Raw genomic sequence first — 23,796 nt, forward strand, 5'->3', positions numbered from 1 at the left:
CACCCTTCCCCAGCAGACCTATCAGCAGAGAGAGCCAAGTTGGTCACTTTCCAACATGGCTGACCTAAAGCCTCAGGAATAAAGTTGGGGAAACTGAGTTCTGGGACCTGGGGTAACATGGCCATTAGAAGGACTCTCCCAGGTGGTGTAGACTCTGATGTGAGGGGAGAGATTCGGAGAGCAGCTGAGGTGCAGAGCGAGCCCTGCATTGAGGTACACTTGGATCAAGTATGGCAGGAGCGGCCCAGAAAGAGGAATCAGTGAGCTCTCAGACAGGACCCAGCCAGCCAGAGCCCCAGGGAGAAAGCGTGAACCGGCAGATGGGAGATGGGCAGAGGTAGGAGGCATCACCCTCTCAAGGGTAGGTTATGCACCCACCTCCTGGGCAGCTGAGAGTGGCGCCAACTGGCCTCACAGGTCAGTGACCAGGGCTCTGCCCTGTGCGCTGTGCAGCCCAGCTCCAGAGCCCAGTCCATGGCCCCCAGGTGGTGCCTTCCTGAAATAGCGCTTGCAGAGTAGCCCTCCTGACCCCCCCTGCCTACAACCTTGTCCCCAGCTGCCTACAGGCCACCAGCCCCGCAGCCTGCACCTTCCAGTGAAGCAAAGGGGACCTGGGCTGAGCCCCAGTCCCAGGACAGAGGAACCTGGCAGGAACTCTTAGAGCACTGTGTCCATGCCGGCAGGGGGTCCGTCTGCTTGGCCCCATCAGGGCTTGGCATAGCAGGCCACGCAGGGAATGCCCCGCCAACACTGGCCCCTGACAGGAGCCCACCACCTCTCACATCATCGCAGGTGGCCCCGTGTCGGGGTGGAGGCTTGGAAAGGCGAGGCCGCTCACCTGACACCACAGCTGCCCAGGCTGGCCTGTTCACAAAGCTGGGGCTTTCAGCAGCCGCATCCCTTGGGTGTTAGAACACATGACGTTCTCCAGGCGGGCTGGAGACAGAGAGGGCTCTGCTCTTCCTGGGATCCGTGACAGGGAAGTGAAAGACCAGGGACAGGCCCAGATGCCACCTGGATCTCTGCTCCCAACCCCCACAGCTCTGACTCCTCCAGTCACACGTTTGACAAATGATCACTTCCCAGGGACAGAACCTGATAATGTGCTTTTAATTGCACTTTTTCCAAAAGTATCTCCCTTCCTAGTTAAAATACAAACGATGAGGCAAGATGAAGACTGGCTCTGCCGCTCTGCAGTGGGGAGCAGTCTTGGTGCTTGGGGGGCCGGGCCTCCTCCCAAGCAGCCCCGGACAGTCCTGGCACCGGGCTGAGGACCAACCCTCCCAGCCCTATCCTGACCGGGATCCCTTCAGAAGGGCAGGGCCTGCGCAGCTTCAGGGTCAGCCCCCCAGGGCGCAGCCCCTCAGGTGGACATGATGCCGCTCTTCTCGCCCTTGACCTTGAGGAACTCCGCCATGCTGGAGAAATACTTCTGGTTGGCCTCAGCCACCTTCTTCTCAGCTGCTTGCGGGTTCACAATCTCCAGGCCCTGGGCAGGTACAGGAGGTGATGATGGGGTGGGGAGATGGGCCGGCCCCTGACAAGGCTCGCCCACCCCGTGAAAGAACGTGAAATGTCCAGGAGCCCTTCTCAGTTGTCCTTGGGCTCCAGGGCGATGTGAGAACAGATGACCACTCACCAAACTGCCACCGCCCCAAACCTGGGAGATTCTGACTCCAGGGGTCTGGGATTGGGGGAGAGTGGGGAGGACCTGGGCATCTGAATTTTTAACAAGTCATCCAGGTGATTTTAAAAATACCAGTGTTTCAAAACAGCTGACCACGTTTGGTTCCCTAGTAGGGAAGCTAAGTGACTAGCCTGCGGCCCTAGTACAAACCATAGCAACACCACTGGTGACGCAGACCCACGCTAGCTGGCAACATTCCCAGCATCTTCCCTGCTAGTTCTCACCTCCTCGCTGAGGCCTCCCTGGGTGGCTCCAACCAGCCACCGCGCTCCCGCTCCCTTTCCCCTCCACGCACTTCCCACCTGCCAGCAGGTTCTGTATCTTACTTCCAGCCACTGCCACACCACAAGCTCCAAGAGGGCAAGACTTCCCATCTCGTGCTTGCGGCTCTATCCCCAGCGCCTGCAACGGCGCTTGGAGCTCAGTACACCCTTGCTCGTGGGGCGAGTGAGCTCACATGGGACACGCTGGCCCTCCTCAGGGGAGCCGAGAGGGACAGACGCAGCGGCTCCACCCAGTGCATCAGTGGCTGGGTGGGACCTCCCCGTCCCAGCCAGCTAGCTATGACCTTTCTTAGTTTCAACCCTGAGGTTGTCCCCACCACCCAGCACCTCCGGGAGGGGCTGAGCCAGCTCCAGGTCACAGGGAACAACTGGTCACCCGCAGTCCCAGCCTGATCCTAAAGCCAGCCTGTGCTTGCAGGCACGTTTCCCTTCTGTCCCCATGAGCCTGAGCACCAGGAACTGTGCTCTGCCTTCCAGGGCCTTCCCTGAAACGCCAGCCACAACAGCCCAATGAGGAACTCCATGTGCCTGCCTCAGGGGCAAAGAAACTGGAGCCCAGAGAGGGGTTTGCTCAGGGCCACTCAGAAAGCCAGGAGGAGCCAGCCCAGACCCGGGCCCCCTGACTCCGGCGCCCAGTACCTGGAGCGGGGTGAAGGCCACGCTGGAGGCGGTCCCCGAGGAGCGGTCGCGGATGGTGGACTTCCCGCCGTACACCACGCTCTGCTTCTGCAGGGTCCGCTGTGGGGGGAGTGGACGGGAGGGTTGGGCTGGGCCCAGGCTCTCCCCCCCGGAGCTCCCCAACCCTGGGCTCACCCCAGCCAGGCCCGTACCTGCAGTGTCTTGGAGATCCTGGCTTTGGTGGCCTCGTTCACCTGTGTCTGCCGTACCCGCCCGCTGCCCGACTTGCCCAGATGGCCCAGGCTGAAGCCCAGGTCCTCTTGGTAGGCGTCCTCCTCGATCTGGCAGGAGAGGAAGGCATCCCAGGGTTCACCAGACGCCCAGGCGGTCACCCGATTCAGGTGCCTGCTGGGGCCCAGTGAGCACGGTCCTGTTACCCGACAGACAGCCGAGAGGGGCTGTGTGTGGCTCCGCGCGCGCGTGTGTGCATGCGCGTGCACACACGCGGGACTCAACAACAGAAAGCCGGCTTGCTGGTGAAACGGCATCTGAGCTCATTCTTGCAGGACCGGCAGGAGGATGCTCAGCGAGACGGACAGCACAGGGGAAGCCTGGGGATGGGCACGTACAGAAGGGCAAGGCTGGGGGGAGGGACAGGGCCAGCACTGAGTGCTACATTGGTCCCTGCTGGGGGCACGGATGTGGGGGAGAGGCTGGAGGTGGGGTGGTGCCCAGCAGAGAGGAAGAATGTGAAAGGGGCATCAGGATTAAGGGCCTGACCTCTCCGAAGCTCATGCGGTTGGCCTGCTTCCGGATCTCGGTCAGTCCTAGCCGCTCCTTCATCTTGCGGTACCTGGGGATAGGCAGCAGGGGTCAGCTGGGCGCGTGAGCCCCCCCTTCCCACCCCCGCGCTCCTTAGGGCCCACCTGCGGCCGCCTCGCTTCTTGCGCTGCCCGTCAAGGGGCGCAGGCAGTGGCTTCACCTGCTTCACAGGTGGCGGCTCCTGCCACTTGTCAAACTTCCGCTCAATCTCGTCCTTCAGTTCGTAGCCCACCTGGGGAGGGCAGAAGCGTCCCATCAGGGCCTTGCCCCGCCATCGGCCAGAGTGTCATGCCTGTCCCCAGGCCTAGGGGCCCTATCCTCTGTCGGGGTTTAGTCCTACCTCACGCTCAGGTCTCGGGCTCAGACCTCTCCCTGCACCCCTCACATGACTATCTCCCTGATGGGGGATAGGGGGGGATACGAGCAGCCCCCCAAATGCAACAGGGCCAAACACAATGCCTGTGTCTCCTCCCCAGCCTTCAGCCCTGGCCTGCACAGGTGGCCAAAAGGGGGTCACCTGGGAGCCTCACCTCCGTGGTTTCTGTTCCACTGGGCTTTTTCTTCTAGAAAGACCCCAGATCGGCCCCCATCAGCACCTCTGCTGATAACCGAGCTCTCTCCGGGGCACATAGGCTCCGCAAGACCTGCCCCCTCCCAAGGCCTTCTCTTCCAAGCTTGCTGTGTGCCAGGCCCAGGGCCTTTGCACTGGCTGCTTCCTCTTCCTGGGACTCTTCCCCCAAACACTCGCCTGACTTGCGTGTTAGCTTCACTTGAGTACATGACCTTCACCCTTCCAGAGAGGCCCTCCCTGACATCCTGGTTAACCCAGCACCCACTCTCCCTCACCAGCCCAGGACCCTCTGATCCCATCTCAGCATTTGCGCAGCACCCTGGACATACCACAGATGTCCCCCGTCTCCTCACCCCGCCCCCGGCCAGAATGTGAATGCCACTGAGGCAGGGCTGTGGTCCGAGCGGCTCACTGCTGTCCCCCCAGCACCTCGACCAGTGGTTGAGAGGGAAAGAGAAAGGGTGAGGGAGAAGGCGGGGAGGGGGAGAGAGACGAAGCCCGAACGCTGTGTCAGGCTGGGTGTTTGAACGCCAACGTATGAGACAGAAAACACACCCGCTTTCATGGAGCCAGTCCGCCAAGGAAGACAAGTCAACTGCACCGCGACAAGGCTGGTAGACAGACATACCCATAGAGACAGACGCCTGCCCGCGCCTCACCTTCCCTTCCGTGCTCTCATGGAAACTGTCCACACGGGCTGCCAGCGTGCACTTAGCGGCCACCAGCCGGGCCGCCTTCCGCCGGAGATCCTGAAGCAGCAGAGAGGGGGCAGACCTGACGGGAGGCTCCCTTTGCCAGCACCGAGCTTTCCCCAAACCCCAGCCACCACCATTCCCACCACATGTCACCGTAATAGTGCGTTATGGCACCAAATCAGCACCATCACGGTTTTCTCTCCCCAGGCTCATTATGAACAGCCGGAAGCCGTCTGCAGAGACAGCCACCTTACTGCAGGTAGAAGACGGTCACGTGCTAAAAACAGTGATGAAGACAGAAAACATCCACCTGTGTAGCAGAAAGGTCGGCGGCCCACATTCTGAGACACACAAAGATGGTGCACGTACACCCCCAGCCACACATCTAGTTGGTGGCAATAACGAAGTTAGCAGTGAACGCCTATAACCCTGCCCTGAGGCCAGCCCTCAGTCCTCGGCCTCTGGGCGGTGAGCTCCGCTGGCCTGGGGGCCTCAGACAAGGCAGAGGCCAACCATGGGATTGGAGATGGGGTTTTTGGGTGACGGGGTCTCAACCTGGAGCCCAGCTTAGCCACCTGGGCTACCCGGTCACGTCTGCACAAGTGAGCCCCAGTGGAGACTCCGGACTTCGAGGCTCAGCCAGGCTTCTTTGGGGGCAGGTGTCCCTGCACGCGGTCAGGTGTGCAGGCCAGGAGTGATGTGTCCTGACAGGGAGAGGACAACTGGGAGTGCGGTGGGTGGCGCCATCAGGCCCTGCCCCACGCGCTTCCTCCCCTGGCTGAGGTCTGTCCTCTCACGACCGCAAGCCCAGGTGGGTCGGCTTGGAGTCCGTTCGTCCCTCTAGGGGTTACTGAACCTGAGGACGGTTTGGGGACCCCTGCCACTTGCAAGCTAATGCTGATACTGCTTGTTACATGCAAGCGGGGCCTGAAAGAGTTCCATCTGTAGCAGTCCTAATCCCAACCCCACGAGGCAGGCTCTGTTCCCGTTTGACAGACAAGGACACTGAGGCACAGAGCTCATGCCTCTTGCCCTGTTAAGTGGAGCTCTAGAACCCCAACCCTGACACATTGGCTCCAGCGTCCTCATTCCGATGCTCCCTGTGACCCTGTCGTCTGAGCTCCTGACCACAGTCCCCAGCTCTGACCAGTGGGAACTGAGGAGCCGAGGCTGCGTCTGGCACGGCGGAAGCTCCACGGGGAGCCACATGGGGGGCGGAGGGGACTCACCGGGGGCAGAGATTGCACGATGTCGCTGTGGTAGATGTAACCGGTGTGCGGCAGCACGGACGTGGACGAGAAGCCGGACAGCGTCTTTCGCTGGGCCCCAAGCAGCATGATGTTACAGGCCGGCATCTTGGAGAGGTTGGTTAGGCCCCCCGCCACCCCTGCAACCAGAGGGAGGATGTCAAAGCAGCCCAGGGTGTTTATTTGGGGGCTCACTGCGTGCTGCGTGCCTGTGTGTGTGTTTCTGGTTGAACTCCTGAGTTGGCCCTGCCGAGGAGGGCTGACAAATCCCGTTTTAGAGGGAGGATATGGAGGAGGCTCAGAGAGGTGAAACCACCGGCCTGAGGATGCACAGCAAGGAGTCAGCCCAACAGTAACCTGCCCCCTGAGTCTGCAGAGCTCTGTGTGTCTCCCACCAGCTGCCAGCACCCGGGGGACACCCGGAGGACAGGCCTGGCATCAATCACCCCAGGTTCCCGTGAGCACGTCTGCAGGCTGGGGGCAGGGAAACTGCAGCTAGAAATGCCGCCTCTGATGGGGGTCTGCTGCACGCCAGGCCCTGCGCTGGGTGTTTTCAAGGACGAGGTCGACTGTGTCCTCAAACACATGCCTCCCGCACAGGGACGGGCCCCCACATGCCCCCCGCCGACACACACACACACCCTGATTCAATCTGCACAACCTGCGACCCTTTGCAGATACGATCATGTGAAGGACCCTGAGACGGGGTAAGTGGAAGAGAAAGGCAGAGAGCCACAGGGAGGTGAGACAGGAGACTTTAAGACGGGGGATGCAGCAGCCTCTAGAAGCTGGAGAAGGCCGGAAGCGGCCCCCTCTCTAGGAGCTCGCAAACACAGAGGAACGCAGGACCTGGCTGACACCCTGATTTCTGCCCAGCACTCGTAGGACAGCAGCAAAGCCCCATCACACCTGGGGAAACCGAGGCACATGCCGTCACCTGCCCAAAGATGTGAGGTCAGTGAGGAGGGAAGGAGGACCCACACCTGAGTTTATCTTGCCCTGAAACTTCTGCTCCTTCCTACCCTGCAACGCTGCACACGCCGGCCACCCAAGCCTGAGCTATGACCCAGATTCCTACGTTGAAGCCCTGCGCCCGGTACCGTAGAATGGGACCATGTTTGGAAACAGGCCTTGAAAGAGGTGATTAAAGTGAAAGGACGTCAGCAGATGGGCCCTGATCCAGCACGACCAGTGTCCTCGGAAGAAGAGCTGAGGACACAGACAGGCAGAGGGGAGGCCACGGGAGCCGCTGGCCACCAACAAGCCGAGGAGAGAGGCCTCCGTGGGGCCCAGCCTGCTGACGCGCTGCTCCCGGCCTCCCAGCCTCGGGGACCATGTGACAGCGAACCTGGGAGCTCAGCCCCTGCCCGCCCCGCCCGCGGTGCTCGTTAGGGCAGCCAGAGCAAAGCCGCACCACTGCTGCACGCAGCTCCCCTGAAGACTCTCACGGCTGAAGGCGCGAGGAGCCCGAGACGGCGCTCTGAGGGGGTCAAGGAGGAGCGGCCCACCTCACTCCTGACACATGGTCAGGACAGCGGTCCCCATCTCGCGGGTGAGACCGAGGCCCCGAGAGCTGACGCTGCCAGTGCCGGGCAGCCCAGGCGTCTGTGCGGAACCGGAAGCTGCTGGGACGTGCCAGCCGGGGGGGCAGCCTCTCTAGCAGCCACGCTCCCTCCTCCTCCAGTCTGTCCAGTCCAGCCCAGCTCAGGGCTACCAACCTGTCCCCGCGTGTCTGCAGGAAGAGCAGGGCAGCTGACCTCTGCGACCGCTAGGAGGGGTGACAGGGGCGAGGACAAGGAGGACACGGTGCTGAGGGCCCGGGCCAGATGCCCCATCCTGTAAAGGAGGGACGAGGCTTCCCCAAGGTTGCATTGTTCAAGAACAGCCCTGTGTCCACACTCTGTCCCCGGGCCTCACCCATGATCTTGGCGGCCGTGGACGCCCCGATGATGATGGAGAGGTTGGGCGCGATAAAGGACATCCGAGACTCCACGTACTCGTAGATGCGGTGCTTAGAGGCGTTCAGCTCGAGCGCCATGTCGCAGGCCTCCTCCAGCCGCTCCAGCTCCTCCTCCGACAGCTGCTGCCTGCGGCGGTGAGCAACGCGGCTGGTCGGACCCTGGCCCCCGCGGGGTGTCCTGTCTGCCTGGCACGGGAGCCCATGTCCCCCCAGCTGTGTGCACAGCCAACGGCCCTGAGGCCTGGAAGCAAGGGCTGCTGGGAATCTTGGTTTTCAGGGGGCACCTTGCCAGCCTGGGCCTTGCCTGCCCACGCCAGTCTCCGCCTTGGCCCACGTGCCCCTGCCAGCTCCTCCTCCTCCTTCAGGTCTCAGCCTTGCCGGCCACCGAAGCCCACTGCTGACCAACGATCTGTAAGGCCTCTCCGTGTCCCGCCCACTTCTGTGCCAGACCAGCTGGCCCCAGGAGAGGGACCCCACAGCTGTGTGGCCCTCAGCAGCATGCCCAGCGCATCCCTGGCACACAGAAGATGTTGGGCGAGTACTTGTGGTAGGAAACCGCAAAGGGGGGCTGTTATTGCTGTCATTTCACTGAGAAGGGACCCGAGGCCCAGAAGGTGAAGCCACAGAGCTGGTAACCAGACCCAGCCGTACCCCTCCCTGCCTCACCCCGTCTGCTGTAAGCCGCCTGAAGGAGGGATCACGGAGCCGGCCGCAGGCCCCTGCAACCGCGGCCCAGTGGGCTGATGCTCACGGCTGCCCCCAGCAGTGGCAAGCTAGGAGCCCACTTGCTCCCCCCCCGGAGAGCTTGGTCCCTGCCTGCGGCTGCGTCGCCACCTCCTCCAGGAAGCCGCCGGCCCAGGAGGACAGATCCCTCTCGTCTTGTGCTCCACGCCCCTCGGCACCCCGTGTGCATTCGGACACTCGCCCGCCAGCCTCCGACCTGCGTGTGCACCTGCTTCCCCGCAGACGGAGGCGTGGGCAGGGCAGCCTCTGCTCTGCTGAGTTCCCTCATCTCTGTCCTCGGAACAGCGCTCAGTGCTCAGTCAGCATTTGCTCAATGAGCAGAATGGCAGCCCAAGGGAGGAGGTCTCCATGCCACCGGACTCTGCTCTGGGGTTACAGACATTTCCTCCTCGTGGGCACAGATGCCAGAGGGGAAGGTAGAGGCCAAGGGGCCAACACAAAGTCCCTGCCTTCACAGACCCCTCCATTCCAGCGAGGGATGGCGTGCCAGAGACAAGTGCTTCTGCTGTGGGTTTGCCCTCCGCCTCGCCGGTCCGGACTGCAGGCCCCTCGCTGACCGAGCTTCCCTGGCCCAGCCCGGTGCCTGGCTTACAGCGGGCCCTCGTCAAACATGTGAGGAACAGAAATGACCCGTCCTCCTGAGACGGACACCTGTGCCACTGGGACCCCAAGATCTTCATCGGCCACTAGATGGGCCTGAGGGGCCCCGGTGACGTCCCCCGCCGTGCACGCACCCCTGGGTGGTGGAGGCGGTCACGCTAACGACCATGATGGTGGCATTGGTCAGGATCTGCTGTAGGTTCTCGTTGTTCTTGCACTTGTCCAGGCTGTTGCCCAGCTCCTAGGGGTGAGAAGGCAACAGAGGGGAGGCGCAGAGACTCAGGGAGGCCCTAGAACCTCTCCTGCTCCGGCACACACCTGGGTCTCTTCTGCGGACACAGGGACAGCTGGGACTATACACAGGGTGCCTGTGCCTCCCAGTCCCAGGGACTTCACTGCTCAGAGCCTCAGCAGCATCTGCCCCGCGTCAGCCAATCTGACCACACCGCCTGGCTGCGCGGAGGCCCCCCAACCATCCGCACCTTCTGCTAGCCTCACGCAGGAGACTCCTCACTGCCGTCCCCGCCCTCACTAGCACCTGACCCTCTCGTGGCTTCCCCAGAAGGCCCACAGCCTTGGGGTCACATGGGGCCCGACCTCATCGACTTTGCCGGTCACTTCCTCCTTTCTGAACACAGCAGGGCTTGTGACCACCCCAGGGTCTTGGTACTCGTGACCTCTTCCCCCAGATCTCGGCACAGCTACCCCTGCATCAACCTTCAGATCTCGACTCAAACGCCACCAGCTCCAACCACTGTTGGTGGCACGAGGGACCCCCTCATCTCCCTCCCTGCTTCCTCGCCTCGAGCAGCTCGCAGACCTTCCTGGGAGACCCCTCCAGGGAAGCGGTGGCACTGGACGTAGGGCAGAGTCCCGAGGACATCCTTCCCAGGCTCCATCCGTCTCTTGCTGGGAAGCCTGGAGCAGATGACCCACCACCCATCCCCTCCAGTACGTCTAGGCCTCAAGAGAACGAGGAAGGCAGCTGAGGCTCGGGCAGCCTCACTCTGGGCCCTTCACCTGCTCTCTGCCCCGCCTCCCACCTTCACACGAGGGGCGATCCAGGGGACTCAGTTCCTCCCGAGTCCTGACCTGTCTCCGCTCACCTTGACCGTGCGGATGTAATCCAGTGCGTTGGGGACCAGAGACTCCAGTTCAGGGAAGCGCTTCGAGTACTTATCCCGGATGAACTTGTGGATGATGTCTAAGGCGCACGGGGAAGGCAGATACTGATGAGGGCAGGCAGACTCTGCGGGCTGTCCCCAGCACCCATCCCCCCTCCCTCCTCTGGCAACCAAACCCCTGAATTCAGCTGGGCTCACGGATACCCAGCAGCCCGTTCTGCTAGATGTGGCCACATGAGATCATTCCGTTCTACGAGATGTGATCTCAAGTGACACATGCAACTTCCACATCAGCCCCTTAAAGAACTGTGCCCTCCTCTTCTTTCCCATTCTGCTGGTGGGGATGTGGAGGTGATGGCTGGAAGTAGGCAGTCATCCTGTGGCCCGACACAGGTGGCAGGTCAACAAGACAGAAAGAGCCTGATCTAGACTCTTGCAGCAGAGGGGAGCACGCTTCCTTCTTATTCAGGCTGCTTGTTACAGCAGCTGCACCTGGACTGGAACTAATATGAGGAGTTCGGGGGCAGGACCCCGGGGAAGGCCCGCAGCATCCTGCTTGTCCCCTCCTTGGGACGGAGGAGGAGGTGAGGGACGCCACACGGGGCCGCGTCTGCTCGTCCTCCCAGAGCTCACTCAGTTCATTCTCGATCTCCACGGTCAGGTTGTTCGCGTCCACGATGACCCGGTATTCGGGGGCCGCCTCGACTGGTCCCATCACTGCGAGGACAACAAGCCACCTGGGTGGGTGAGTGTATCTAGGCTCCCACGGCTGGGGGAGTCAGGGGGCAGCGGCGTGTGGCTAGAGGGGAGCCGGGGGCTGAGGACAAAACCTGGAGCGGGGCCTCCATGTCGGCCCGCCTCCCGTCGCCACCCTCCAGGCCAGTGGAGACATGACCCCACCGCACTCCAGGACTAACCCCTGCAGGGGCTCCCCATCCACTCAGGTGGAGGGTTAAGCCCCCCAGAAAGGAAGCCCTGTGAGGACAGGTACTGCGTGTCTCCCATGGCTACGCCCCCGGCGCCCAGCACAGTGCCTGGCTATCTGCTGACTGGCCAGCTTTGCAGTCTCTCTCCCCGATGGCCTCGGCACCGTCCCAGCCCCACGCTCTCGAGACGCCCCGTCTTATCGCAGGCCAGCCGGCAAGGGCTGTAGTGCCCGGGCACTCAGCACTGCTTCGCTCTCCTCTGGGCCTCTGCATACGCTGTTCCCACTCGCTGGCACATCCCTTCCTCACCTGTCTCTGAGGAGTTCCTCTCCAGGTTTTAGCAACAATCGTAACGATGAGGACACTGAGGGCGCCATAGGCACAGTGGCTGAAACACACGACTTACCGCGTGTGCCGCTGCTCCTGCAGCCTTATGGGTACTGCCCTCATCTCCCACAACCGCCTAGGAGGGCTGGTGTTACCAGTGAGCAGAGAGAGAAACGGAGGGACATGGCCTGATGCCACAGAGCCAGCACACAACAGAGCGGAGATCTGGCCCCGGGGCCCCATCTGTAACCCTGACAGCTCAGATGTCTCTGCGTCCTGAAGGCACCTCAGGTCCTCCCCTCCCTTCAGGGCCTCTCCTCCGTGCTCCCGGGGCACTCCGGCCACATCCAGTTAGACACAGCCGCCACCCGGACCGGAGATGCTCCGTGTCCCCCTCCCCGACCAGACACCAGGTGGGGTCAGGTCTGACTCAACCTGAAGCCTGACCCGACATCAGGGAGCGTCCCTTCCTCCGCTCCCCACGGCTCTCGGGACCGCCGCCTCTGCCACTCCAGACGAGTGAGGCTCTGCACACACAGCTCCCTTCACCAGGGCATTCGACCACTGCTCTTGGCCTGGGGTGTGTATTCATGCTTCGAAGCCCATTTCAGCGATCAGCTCTTCCTAGCCTCGGAGGCAGGGTCAGCCCCCACCTAGCAGCTCGTGTCCCACACCCCCGCACCCCAGCAGGCACGGCCCACAACTGTCCAGACCCAGGCTGTCTGCTTTGCCAGATCCCGAGCAGAGAGCTGGGCGGATTCCCCAGGGCACTCGGTGCCCACACGGGCCTGCCACGAGGCACCTCACGAAAGCTTTAAAGTAAGGAAGGAAAGAGCAGGTCTGCCTGGGACTCTGCTCTGAGCACACCGCGGCTGTGCTCACAACATCTGCGAATAAATTCCAGCCCGGAGCTCCACCCCCGCAAGAACGGGCGGCAACAGGAGCAGCAACAGAGCTGGGCCGAGTGCTCCAGACACAACCCAGGGTCCCCCACAGCTGACGGGCTGATAACTGCACATCAGAGGGCTACTCTCTGTTTACCAAATGACACCAGTTTTCCACTCACAGTAGCAATGACGCCCCCTCTTGGGCAAACTGGAGGAAAAGACTACGCTGACTTGAAGAAAACAGGAAGTAAACAACAGAAAAACGGTTTACGAATGTGGCGGGACCCTTAACCAGGCCCGCGAACCCCGGAAGGTGAGCCCTAAGCCGGGGGCAAGTGCTTGGCACCGAACACGGACTTAAGGAGTGTCGGCCTTACAGTATGACGCCGTCTCGGGGAGAAGCCTGCGCTGGGACGGAGATGTGGGCTCTCCACACGGCCGAGAGAGCGAGAGACTGAACTTTCAAAGCTGCGCACAGCGAGAGAGCCCGGGGCTGGGCGGGCGAGGGGGAGCGGGAGGGGAGAGGTACCTTCCGAAGCCTTGGCCTGCTTGCTGATATACTCCTCAATCTTCATCATGATCTCGGCAAACTGCTCAGGGAAGACAGAGAGTTGGAACTCGGGACTGGGAGGAGGCAGAGCGACTGCACACATCACCCCTCCCCGCAGCTTCTCTTTGCAGCCGGCTCACCATCTTGCTGTCCCACAGCTTGGCGATGCTCTTGACCGAGTCCCCGGAAAGATCCAGCTGCGTCTCCTCCTGCACATCTTCGATTGCTGGCTCCTCTTCTTCCTCCCCATAGCTTCCTCCTTCCTCCTCCTCTGCCGCCTCCTCAAGGTCAGCCAGGAGCTCATCTGCCAGGGACATGCCGAGGCCTACGGGGAAGGAGAGCAGGGTCCCCCCTCATTAATGAGAAGGGCTTCTCCCCCCTCAGAAGGGCCTGGTCCTTCCTGGATCGACACCACAAGCATTTTCATGCGCTTTTTCTTCAGCGCCGGTGCCTGGCACATAGCAGGTGCTCAGTCACTACCAAACCGCTCCGTGAGCAAACCTCCCAGAAGCAGGTGGTCTCCGGTCACAGCTCACACCACTCACTGTTCTCACACTCGATGCCCCCCACACCACCACCTCACTAAGACTTAAAAAATTTACATCCTCCCCTTGATGAGATGGGAACCTTGCCTCAGACCCTTTTTTGTCCTATACCAGAGACCCCTCCCCCAAACCGCTGGGCCCTAAATGAATGACAGATGTCCTAAAATACTGATCTCCCCAGCCGTCAGGGCAACCAGGTGCGGCCTAAACGTCTAGAGCCCCCAGCCTGACCCCCTCTGGCCGTGAGCAGCCTCCTCATGGACTCCAGGGGCTCGACAAAATGAGTATTTTCCCTGAGTCCCATGAAATGGAAAAGAATGAGAAGGACTACTCAACAAGGTACAAACCTACCATCCTCCTGGCTGCTCTTAACTTTTTTTTTTTAATGAGAAAACTGTCCTCCTTCCTGTTCTTTTCCATTTTTCATAAAAACAAACCCCACTCCTCACTTCCTACTCTTCTACACAGCCCTCTCTTGAAGTGTAAAAACAGAGACATCGCGTGGGTGATTTGTGGAGTGAAGCACGCGGGGGGCTGGGCAACAGGGAGAGCAGAGAACTCCCGGCCAATGTAAATGCGCAGCTGACGCACACCTACGGACTTGCTTTGCAAGGGGGACAATCAGTTGCATGGTGCCAGGTTTTTTCTTTCTTCAAGGAATTCCGAATTTTTATGTAGAATCTCTTAGTTTCAACGTTGCCTCATAATTATTCAAAGGGATAATTTAACTAAAACTAAAACCCTCCAGACCACCACCACACACGGCACAGGCCGAACCTGAAAGGTTACAGGACGGATTTGGCCCTTCAAGTGGGAGCTTGGGACCCCTGGGTGCCCAGCTGTCCCTATGAGATCAGTTTCCCCTCACACCCTCCTCCCTCCCTTGGAGGCAGTATCCTCTTTACTGACTTCTCTTTAACGCACCTGCGTGGTCTCACGTGTGCCTTTCTCTGAAACTCGCCTCCTCACTTTCTCTGTACAAGAAAAGCTGTCTTGACTTACTTTTGTACTTATTTGAGAGCAGAGCGAGCACAAAGGGGCAGGGGCAGAGGGAGGAGCAGACTCCCTTCTGAGCAGGGAGCCGGATGCGGGATACCTGGTTCGATCCCAGAACCCTGGGATCATGACCTGAAGCGAAGGCAGACGCTTAACGGACGGAGACACCCAGGCGCCCCTCTTCCTTACAGAATATAGGGCGCTCCCCATACATGTAACACTTGGTGTCTGTGCTGTCCTGTCTGTTTCCACTCAACGGTCAGCCGACCGGGGCACCGCATCTGTCTGCTCACAGCTACATCCTCACATCTAGCGGAACGTCTAGCACTGTGGCTGGTACCGAAAAATCACCTGCTGAACGAGGGAAGGGCTCGGTCTAGTCCTTACGCCGGCCACATCACGCTTTCTCCAGGTCCCTGAGTGATTTGCTCGTCCCTCAGGGGCACAAACACTGCTTCCCGCCGCGTGCGTCTCTGAGCCCCGGACCAGACCCCATCCCGCTGTTAACACATCTCGAAGCCCTTTCGTTCGTCCCGACACTTAAGGCCGTCCGGACTTCTAACACTTTCAAATGCGCGTCTTCCCGGTTCGGAGGACATTTCCGCAGGAACAGGGGCCGTGCCCCCTTGGCTCACCGCTCGCCGTGCCCGCGACCAGCCCGCCGCAGGCCAGCCCGCCTCTCCAGCCGCGCCGCCTCCAGGACGCCCCTCGACCCCTCGCCCTCCGCAGTCCTCAGCTCCCTCCCGCGTTCCCGCTGCAGACCGGACGCAGCCCGGCGCCCCGCGCGTCCGGGCCGGTATAATTACATAATCATTACCCGACTAAGCCGGTCTCCGAGGCACCGGGCACGGCGCTGTGCGGCAGGGAGCCGCCAGCGCCCGGACGCTGCAGAGCACAGAGGACCTCCGCGTAAGCAACCTACTAAGGCCTGCCTCTCTCCCTGCACACGCCCGCCCCCGGACCCCGGAGTCCGGCCTCCCGCCCTCGTCCCGTCTCCCTCACACGCACCTCTCTCTGCCTCGCACGACGGTTTCTAGGGAAAGTCGCTTCCGAACAGCCCTCGACGCTCACTGATGACGTCTGACTCGCGCCGGCGTCGCGGCAAAGGCGCGCTCTGATTGGCTCCCGCCCCTTGTCATTCTCTGCCGCCTTTGGAACAACAACTTTATTAGCTCCTGCCGCTAGGCGCAGAAGCGGTAAGGACGAGAGGAGAGGGGACTTGTCGGCCTGACGGCCCGCCGAGGACTGATCCTGCTAACTGGGGAATCGCCCTAGCCAGACGGAAGGTGCAGAGACAAGAATAAAGACGGGGGCAACTCAGACGACTCGGGAAGGAGTGAGACGAAAAAGCAAGGACTTTAAGCCGGGCGGGACTCAGGGTGGAGGTGGAGGGGGGTGGGGAGCGGAGCCGGAAGCCGGGAACTACAAGTCCCAGAGGGCCTAGAGGCTAAGTCCCGGATGCGGTGGCCGTGAAGCCTGATGGGACAGGTAGTTTTGCGAAGGACCTAACCCAGAGGTTTGCGAGGTTGGACGTTCTGAGACCTGAGGCGCCGGGAGCGGGAGGCATGGAACTGGAGCAGAGAGAGGGGTGAGTGGCTTTGGGGAAAACTACTATTCCCAAAAGGCATTGCGGCTGCATCACGTACAGCCGTGTGCACTTTTCCTGGAGGGCGGATGGGGACTGTAGTTCATGCAACTGCTTTCGTTCAGCGGTCTTAGGGACCACGGTCTGTACTCGGACATTCTGGGGGAGAAAGTTACGGCTTTGGAGTTCTGGATCTGAGAGATGACGAGGTTGGATGCCCGGCCTCTCGGGATTGAGTGAGGCGATGGGGGTTTGAACTTCCTGGGATCCTCTGGGAGCAAGTCTGGAAGTCTGGACTCCTGGTCTGAGGGAGCAGGGGGTGGGGGTCTGGACTCTTGGGTCTGAGGGAGCAGAAGCTGGGGGCCTGGACTCCTGGGTCTGAGGGAGGAGGGCCTGGGGCCTGGACTCCTGGTCTGAGGGAGGAGGGGCTGGGAATCTGGACTCTCGGGTCTGAGGGAGCAGAAGTTGGGGGCCTGGACTCCTGGTCTGAGGGAGGAGGGGCTGGGGCCTGGACTCCTGGTCTGAGGGAGCAGGGACTGGGGGGTCTGGACTCCTGGATCTGAGAGAGGAGGGGCTGGGGGTCTGGACTCCTGGTCTGAGGAAGGAGGGGCTAGGGATCTGGACTCTCGGGTCTGAAGGAGCAGAAGCTGGGGGCCCGGACTCTTGGGTCTGAGGGAGGAGGGGTTGGGGGCCTGGACTCCCGGGTCTGAAGGAGGAGGGCCTGGGGCCTGGACTCCTGGTCTGAGGGAGGAGGGGCTGGGGGTCTGGACTCCCGGGTCTGAGGGAGCAGGGGCTGGGGGATCTGGACTCCCAGGTCTGAGGGAGGAGGGCCTGGGGCCTGGACTCTCGGGTCTGGGGGAGGAGGGGCTGGGGCCTGGACTCCTGGTTTGAGGAAGGAGGGAGCTGGGCCGTGAGTTCAAGGCCCCTGAACCCCCTGACCTTACAGGACCATGGCAGCTGTGGGCTTTGAAGAGTTCTCGGCGCCGCCAGGCTCGGAGTTGGCGCTGCCTCCGCTGTTCGGGGGTCACATCTTGGAGAGCGAGCTGGAGACGGAAGTGGAGTTCGTGTCTGGGGGTCTGGGCGGCTCAGGGCTCCGTGAGCGAGATGAAGAGGAAGAGGCTGCCCGCGGCCAGCATCGGCGCCAGCGGGAACTAAATCGTAGGAAGTACCAGGCGCTAGGGCGGCGCTGCCGGGAGATCGAGCAGGTAGGTGAGTGCGGATTCCCCCATTTTGGGGCCCCGTGGCCAAAATTACCCCTTCCTGGTCTCCACCTGTCTGCGTGCCAGCCCTCCCCACCTACCGAGGGAATCTTCCATTCGCGTGTCCCGTACCTGTCAGCGTCGGGCACTGCGCGAGGCACCTGGAGAGTGTGTGCGCCGCCAGTGGCCCAGGTGACCAGGTCAGCTCGCTGACGTTTGGAGGTGCCTCTCACGTTCCTCACTGTTCAGGCTTTTCAAGCCTCCCGTACCCCTCAAATCAGGCCCTGTGCCGCCTCAATCTGCCTTAGATCCTTCTGCTCTCCATCCCCGTGGCTCCTGCCCCAGACACACGTTCTGTGAGCTGCGTCGCTGCACTGGCTTCCTGGGCGAGAACCAGGAGTGCGCAGCTCCGGGGACCAGATCTGGAAAGGCTGGGAAAGCGGGGCATGACGTTGGGTGTTGTTCTGTTGTTTAAGTGAGGGGAGCTGTCGGAAGGTTTCCGATGAGGGAGGGGCAGGGTCGGGGCTGGGTGTATGGAAGACGGAGCTCGGTCGTACCCGCTGTGAGCGCGTAGCACAAACTGGGCGCTCGGTAACGAAATACAGTCACAGCTCCCTGGGCCGCAGGTGCGAGATCCGGCTGTCAGCAGGTGTCAGCGGGGCTGGTTCCTTCTGGGGCCCGGGGGCTGGGAGGGGGCGCGGGGAAGAACCTGCTACCCACATCTCCCCTTGCGTTGGGTAGTTGCTGGTAATCAGCGCTGCTTCCTGACCAGCGGATCTCTGCCTTCGTTTCACGTGGCATTCCCCCTGGGTGTGCCTGTCCGTGCCCCAGTTTCCTCCTCCTGTGAGGACCTGGGCCCACTTACTGACCTCATTTCACTTGATTATGAAGACCCTATGTCGAGAGAAGGTCGCGTTCTGAGGTACTGGGAGTTAGGACTCCACGACGTTTTGGGGGACACCATCCAACCCCTATCGGTGGTGTTGGGTTGCTGGGGACGATGGGAGGCTGGTGTCGTGGTGTGAGCCGGAGCAGGGGTCAGGAGACAGAGCCGGTGGAGAACAAGGACGGACGTTCAAGTCCTCTTCGGATGCAGAGCGTACCAAGCTGTCTGGAGCAGGACAGAGGTTTGCGCTGACAGATGGCGGAGAGGATCACGCACGAAGTGGGAGCAGGGCGAGGGCTTGGAGCAGGTCAGCTCCGTGTATGAGAATGTACTCCCCAGAGGCTACACCCCATGGCCAGCCGCTCCTGCACACCCAGTGACAACTAGGAGGTTCGCAGGACACAGTCTGCCACATGGTTTCACATGTGCACACGTGCACGGGTGTGATAGACAGTAGGGGACAAGTCGGACGTGACACAGACCAGATACTCTACTTCCGGCATGAGGTGGCTGTCGGCCCCACCCCGTCCTCAGCTCACCCCAGCCTCCTTCCCTCCTCCAGCACCCCTCTTACCTCTCCTCTCCCTGGTGACTTCCACCATAGCATGGACATTTCAACCCTGGCATTGTGTTCACACGGCTCCTCGGTACACGGGTGGGGACATCAGAGTGACCACGGTCACACGGGAGCACCCACTGTGTGCCAGGCCTGCCCTGGGCTTTACACACAGGACGTTTCAGGACGCCGCACTGCCTCTGCCCGCCCCCGCACTCCCTGAGCTGGCAGCGGGACCCTGAGCCCCATTTAACACATGGATCCTGAGGTCCAAAGGGACTCACTCAACCGTTTGCTCAGATGGAGCGGGCACTGGAGTTCCTGCTCGGTCCTCCCCGTCCGGGTGGGCGGTGGCCTGATTCCTCTTTTACAAACACAGGCTCAGCAAGGGTCTAGGTGACTCACCCAAGGGCATGCAGCTGGAAGGGGCAGGCTGGCTTCCAACCCAGGTCTTTCTGACCCAGGGTAGTACCCGCTCATTTGTGTCCCGGCCCGCGCACCTCTCTGCTGGCCCTGACGTCCCCACCGCCTGCCTCATCTCCAGCAAGTGGGCCTGCCTGCGTGGCGCCCATCTGCACTTTCCACAGCGGAAGTCGTGCGGGAAGTCACGCGTTCAGCAAATACTGTTGGGGCACCCCTGCCCCCTGCCGCCAGGTTCTGCTCACGGCATCGGACCAGGGCATCGGACCGGGCACAGGCCCTGTCCTTTAGAGCTTGGGGTCTGGTGGGGGAGGCAGGCGGTGAGCAGGAGAAGTGGATAGGCTAGAAGGCGGTGAGGAGTGTTGTAAGGGAAACTGAGGCAGAGAGGAGTGGCTGAGGGCGCGAGTAGCCGGAGGTCCCTGAGGAGGTAACCTCTGAGGCCAGACCTGAGGGAGGGAGCTGTGCAGGCACGTGGGAAGGCCCCCAGGACAGGGGGAGGCCAGCCGGGGAGCAGCGGAGGCGAGGGAGAGGAGCAGGGAGGGAGTGGGTGCAGTGGGCCCTGGAGGCCGTGGGGCTGGCTCCCTGGGTCCCCGCCGGGGCTCCGTTCACCGCGAGAGGAAGTGAGCAGAGTCTGGGTGACTTGAGCCTTCCGTCTCCCTCCAGGTGAACGAGCGGGTCCTGAACAGGCTCCATCAGGTGCAGAGGATAACACGGCGACTTCAGCAGGAGCGGAGGTAACCCCTCGCCAGCCCCCCGGGGCCCGTGCCTCTGCCCCCAGCCACTGTTCCCGCCCACTCTCAAGCTTCTTGTGGGCTTCCGTCTGCCCAGGCCTTGCAGGGAAGGGGATGAGTGAGGGCCGAGCCAGGGCGGGGAGGCAGGTCCGCTCCCTTTAAATGGGGTATGCAGCAGAACACATCAGGACGGAGGCCCTCGCGTGCTGTCAGGCGGTTTGCCATGTGCCTCTCAGCGAGCAACATCCCTCTCTGAGCCCATTTCCCATCTCAGCTGAGGTGGGTAATGCCACAATCTCGTGGCTGCTGAGGGTTGAACAGCAGCTCAGGGGAGGGGATGAGCCCAACCCAGAGCCTCTCGCTACACGCTGTGTCCCATGTCCCCGTGTCTGTGGAATGCTCAGCCAGTTCTCCCCGGCACCCAGCTGACCCACAGGAGGCGCCTGCCCTCACCCACCCGCTTCCCCTGCCTCCTCGCCATTCCTCCTCACCCCAGTACCCCAGGGCTCGGCCCTGGGCGCCCCCGTGTGCACACCTCCACTGTCCAGCACGGTAGCCCCAGGTGGTGACTTAACCCGACTTCGTTAAACTTGAAATCTAACATCGGTCCAAGTAAATCTTAATTCACTGGCGTGAAAGAAAGTTCCACTCCTCTGTTCACGTGCTCGGCAGCCGCCAGTGGCGATTTTTACCCAAACTGAGATGAAATGAAAACTTCCATCCCGCAGTGGCGCTCGCCACACGGTAGCTCAGTACCACATATGACAACTGACATCGAACCCCAAATAAAGGACCTCAAAAAGTCAGCTCCTCCGTGGCTCTTGCCACGTGCCAGGGGCTCCATGATGGCAACAGGTGGCCCGTGGCTACGTAGCGTGTCGCATGGGAACGGGACGTTTGTGTCCTCACAGGAGGTTCTGCGTGCCCTTCCAGAAAGTCTCGCAGCACCACGGTCTTTGACTCCCGTCTGCAGCTCTTTGAACTGTGTCCCTTTGTCAGCCGCCCACTGGACGGTGGCTTCAGGTCCCCTCACAGGCACGCGAAGCTAGGCCTGACCTCGCTCCCTGCCCCCGGTCCGCTCCCCCTCAGAGAACGGACCCTCCCAGCTGTTCCTCTCTCTCACCTCCTCGCCCCACGCCAGCCGTACTTGCGCTGGCCTCCCTGGCCCTCCGCAGGCTCCTGCCACACACCCCGGCCAAACCTTTTCCCCCAGTTGTACCACTAGCCAAGATCTCTCCTACAGTAAAACCAAGAGAGTTTGTGGAAGGGAAGGCTGGCCTTTCTGGTTCAAACATCCGAAGTTCGGGAGGGCGTCTGCACACGCTAAAGTTCCCTTAACTGTACAGATCAGTCGGGGTGATTGTGCCCTCGGAACGGTCCACCTGGAGCTCAGCCCCGTGCTTCTCGGAGCGTGGCCCCTGGACCAGGGACCTGGGCACTACCTGGGGACTTGTCACAAATCCAGGTTCCAAGGCCTCACCCCAGACCTACTGTGTCAGAAATGCGGGGGGTGGCCAGGAAGTGTTCTAAAGTTTAAGACATGCCACTGTGTAAAAACTACGTGGCCATTCCCCCAAATTTAAAAGCAATTACCCTACGATGTAGCAACTCCACCTATCCGTAAACCTCCCAGAAGAGTTGAAAAAAGGGGTCACTGATGTGTCTGCCCACGATCATAACCGTTTTCACGATACCCCAAAAGCGGAAGCATTGAGGGTCTATCTGGGTGGATGGAGAATCCAGGGTGGCCCGCATGGAGGAGGACCACCCACTCGCAGAAGGGGTGCCGCGCCACGAACCGCAAAGACGTCGTGCTGAGTGCAGTGGGCCAGTCCCAGCAGGACAAACACTGATCGCACTCCGGTGAGGGCTGACGATCACGGAGCCGGACAGGAGAGCGGTGGCCGCTAGAGGCAGGGGCATGGGGAGCTGTTTAATTTGGGGAGGATGGAGAGTCCTGGAGACAGATGGGGGTGACGGCTGCACAAACTGTGAATGTGCTTAATCCACCAAGCTGGACACTTGACTGTGGTGGCAAATGCCGTGTTAGGTGTATCCTACCACAAATTTTTAAAAATTCTTTTTTCAAAAGTTAAAAAAAAAAAAAAAAAGAGGAAAGGCTAGATAGACCAAGTCACTTCTCTGTTCAGAACCCTGCAGGGAGTCCCACCTGAGTCAGAGCCAGAATTATCCTACAGCGGCCAACAAGGCAGGCCCTTTGTCACAGCACACATGCTGCTCCCGCTCAGGGCCTCGGCACTGGCACTGGCTCTTCCTCCCGCGCCACTCCCTCACCTTCTCAGTGAGGCATCCCCCACCATCTTTTGGAGGTTCCAGTCCTCTTCCGGGTATCCTGTGTCTGCCTGCCTAGCTTGCTGTGTGTTGATGTGCTGATGTCCCCCGAGTTCAGTAGGCACAGGGGATTTTGTGTGGTTCCCCGATGTAGCACTAGGCGGAGAACCCTTGTGAGCCCGTGGGACACACACCCAGTAAGAGACTGGACACATGGGGCGTGTGAAGTGCCCCGCTGGGGTGCTGGCCCCCAGGCAACGTTCAGATCTTACAAAATCCCCGGCGTTCTTAGAAGCAGGCACGGGGGGGAAGCAGAGAAGGCAGTCCCCGGAGGGCTCCGCACCCGTCTTTCTCTTGCCCTCCTGTTACTGATAAGGACACCGGCTGACAGCGGAACGTAGGCCAAGCACCAGGAGATGCCCCTTCTACCTACCCTGTCACCCAACCCCGCTCAGGGTTGTCCTGTGCTGTTGACAGAGCAGGAAACAGGTGCAGAGAGGTCCCCTTGTCTGGCCCAGGGTCCCGCGGGCTGCTCACATACTTGGCGCCCAGGTAGACTTGGAAGCTCCAAATCTTCTGGGTCTGTGGGTCCAGGGCAACCTTGGCTTCAGAGCCAGGGCTGGGCTGTGGGGTGTCCCTTTCCCCACCCACCAGACGCTGAGGTTGCAACTCTGGTGGCCTCCGGACACAGGTTCCTCATGAGAGTGCTGGACGCTTATGGTGATGACTACCGCGCCAGCCAGCTGACCATCGTCCTGGAGGTGAGTGCGGCCTCCGGGCAGGTGAGGGGGGCAGGCGGGGGAGCGGGGGCTGGGCACCAGGACAGAGCCTTCACCGGCTGCCCCTTCTCCTCACCAGGACGAGGGCAGCCAGGGCACAGATGCCCCCACCCCTGGCAATGCTGAAAATGAGCCTCCAGAGAAAGAGGGCCTTTCCCCACCCCGAAGGACACCTGCACCCCCAGAATCCAGCAGCCCGACCCCCGGTGAGGGGCCCAGTGGACGCAAGAGGCGGCGAGCGCCCCGGGACGGACGCCGAGTGGGAGCTGTGTTGAGTCCAGAGCTGGCCCCGGTGCAGGTGGGACCAGGGCTCCTGGGTTTGGCACCAGTGCTGTGGGGGCTGGGGACCACTGGGGAAAGGAGGTAGGGCTGGAATAGTTGGGGTGGGTAGGGATGGAGAAAAAGCTGGGAAAAGCCAGGTGAGGGCTCTGGTGGAAAAGGAAGGAGAGAGACCTGGAGGAGGCTGGGGGGAACAGGAAAGAGGACTAGAGCAGAGAGGGAGGGACAGTCGGAGGCCACTGGTGGAAGGGAAGGCGGGAGTGCTGGGGTTTTCGCCCCGGTGCACAGGGGAAGCCTGCTCACGCCTGCTCCTCTCCCCCAGATTAAGGTTGAGGAAGACTTTGGCTTTGAAGCAGATGAGGCCCTGGACTCCAGCTGGGTTTCTCGGGGGCCAGACAAACTGCTACCGTACCCCACCCTAGCCAGCCCTCCCTTTGACTGACCCCCACCCCCAATAAACTGACCCCCACAAACGCCTTGGCCGTC

The 23,796-nt window shown here is 61.3% G+C and overlaps 2 protein-coding genes across 3 annotated transcripts; one reads left to right on the plus strand and one right to left on the minus strand.

The window, feature by feature from the left end:
- Nucleotides 1-1,087: 1,087 nt before the first annotated feature.
- On the minus strand, nt 1,088-15,674 carry PRPF31 (pre-mRNA processing factor 31). Of its 2 annotated transcripts, none has more exons than XM_032848627.1 (14): nt 15,592-15,674; nt 13,183-13,367; nt 13,022-13,082; nt 10,986-11,069; nt 10,335-10,432; nt 9,363-9,469; nt 7,842-8,011; nt 5,907-6,064; nt 4,642-4,731; nt 3,516-3,643; nt 3,370-3,442; nt 2,802-2,930; nt 2,611-2,709; nt 1,088-1,489 (listed from the first exon to the last, which is right to left on the minus strand). In XM_032848627.1, the coding sequence occupies exons 2-14, from the start codon at nt 13,357-13,359 to the stop codon at nt 1,364-1,366; spliced, it is 1,500 nt and encodes a 499-aa protein (XP_032704518.1). In that variant the 5' UTR covers nt 13,360-13,367; nt 15,592-15,674; the 3' UTR covers nt 1,088-1,363. The 2 variants fall into 2 exon arrangements, with proteins under 2 accessions (XP_032704518.1, XP_032704519.1); XM_032848628.1 differs by lacking the exon at nt 15,592-15,674 and adding an exon at nt 14,935-15,177.
- Nucleotides 15,675-15,766: 92 nt separating this feature from the next.
- On the plus strand, nt 15,767-23,787 carry TFPT (TCF3 fusion partner). Its single transcript, XM_032848682.1, has 6 exons — nt 15,767-16,171; nt 17,115-17,373; nt 19,893-19,963; nt 22,944-23,013; nt 23,111-23,329; nt 23,633-23,787. The coding sequence occupies exons 1-6, from the start codon at nt 16,149-16,151 to the stop codon at nt 23,750-23,752; spliced, it is 762 nt and encodes a 253-aa protein (XP_032704573.1). The 5' UTR covers nt 15,767-16,148; the 3' UTR covers nt 23,753-23,787.
- The last annotated feature ends 9 nt before the right edge of the window (nt 23,788-23,796 follow it).

This window comes from Lontra canadensis, unplaced genomic scaffold, assembly GCF_010015895.1.
Source record: "Lontra canadensis isolate GAN:19392208 unplaced genomic scaffold, GSC_riverotter_1.0 scaffold206, whole genome shotgun sequence".
Classification (NCBI taxonomy): domain Eukaryota; kingdom Metazoa; phylum Chordata; class Mammalia; order Carnivora; family Mustelidae; genus Lontra; species Lontra canadensis.

What these genes read in the sequence shown, in the direction of transcription:
- PRPF31 (XM_032848627.1), bottom strand. Translation starts at nt 13,359, where the DNA reads ATGTCCCTGGCAGATGAGCTCCTGGCTGACCTTGAGGAGGCGGCAGAG. An exon ending in ATTACATCCGCACGGTCAAG is followed by an intron (nt 9,470 to 10,334) that starts GTGAGCGGAGAC and finishes TCTCACCCCTAG; the next exon opens with GAGCTGGGCAACAGCCTGGA. An exon ending in TGGCCTTCACCCCGCTCCAG is followed by an intron (nt 1,490 to 2,610) that starts GTACTGGGCGCC and finishes GTACCTGCCCAG; the next exon opens with GGCCTGGAGATTGTGAACCC.
- TFPT (XM_032848682.1), top strand. Translation starts at nt 16,149, where the DNA reads ATGGAACTGGAGCAGAGAGAGGG. An exon ending in AGCTGACCATCGTCCTGGAG is followed by an intron (nt 23,014 to 23,110) that starts GTGAGTGCGGCC and finishes TCTCCTCACCAG; the next exon opens with GACGAGGGCAGCCAGGGCAC. An exon ending in CAGAGCTGGCCCCGGTGCAG is followed by an intron (nt 23,330 to 23,632) that starts GTGGGACCAGGG and finishes CCTCTCCCCCAG; the next exon opens with ATTAAGGTTGAGGAAGACTT.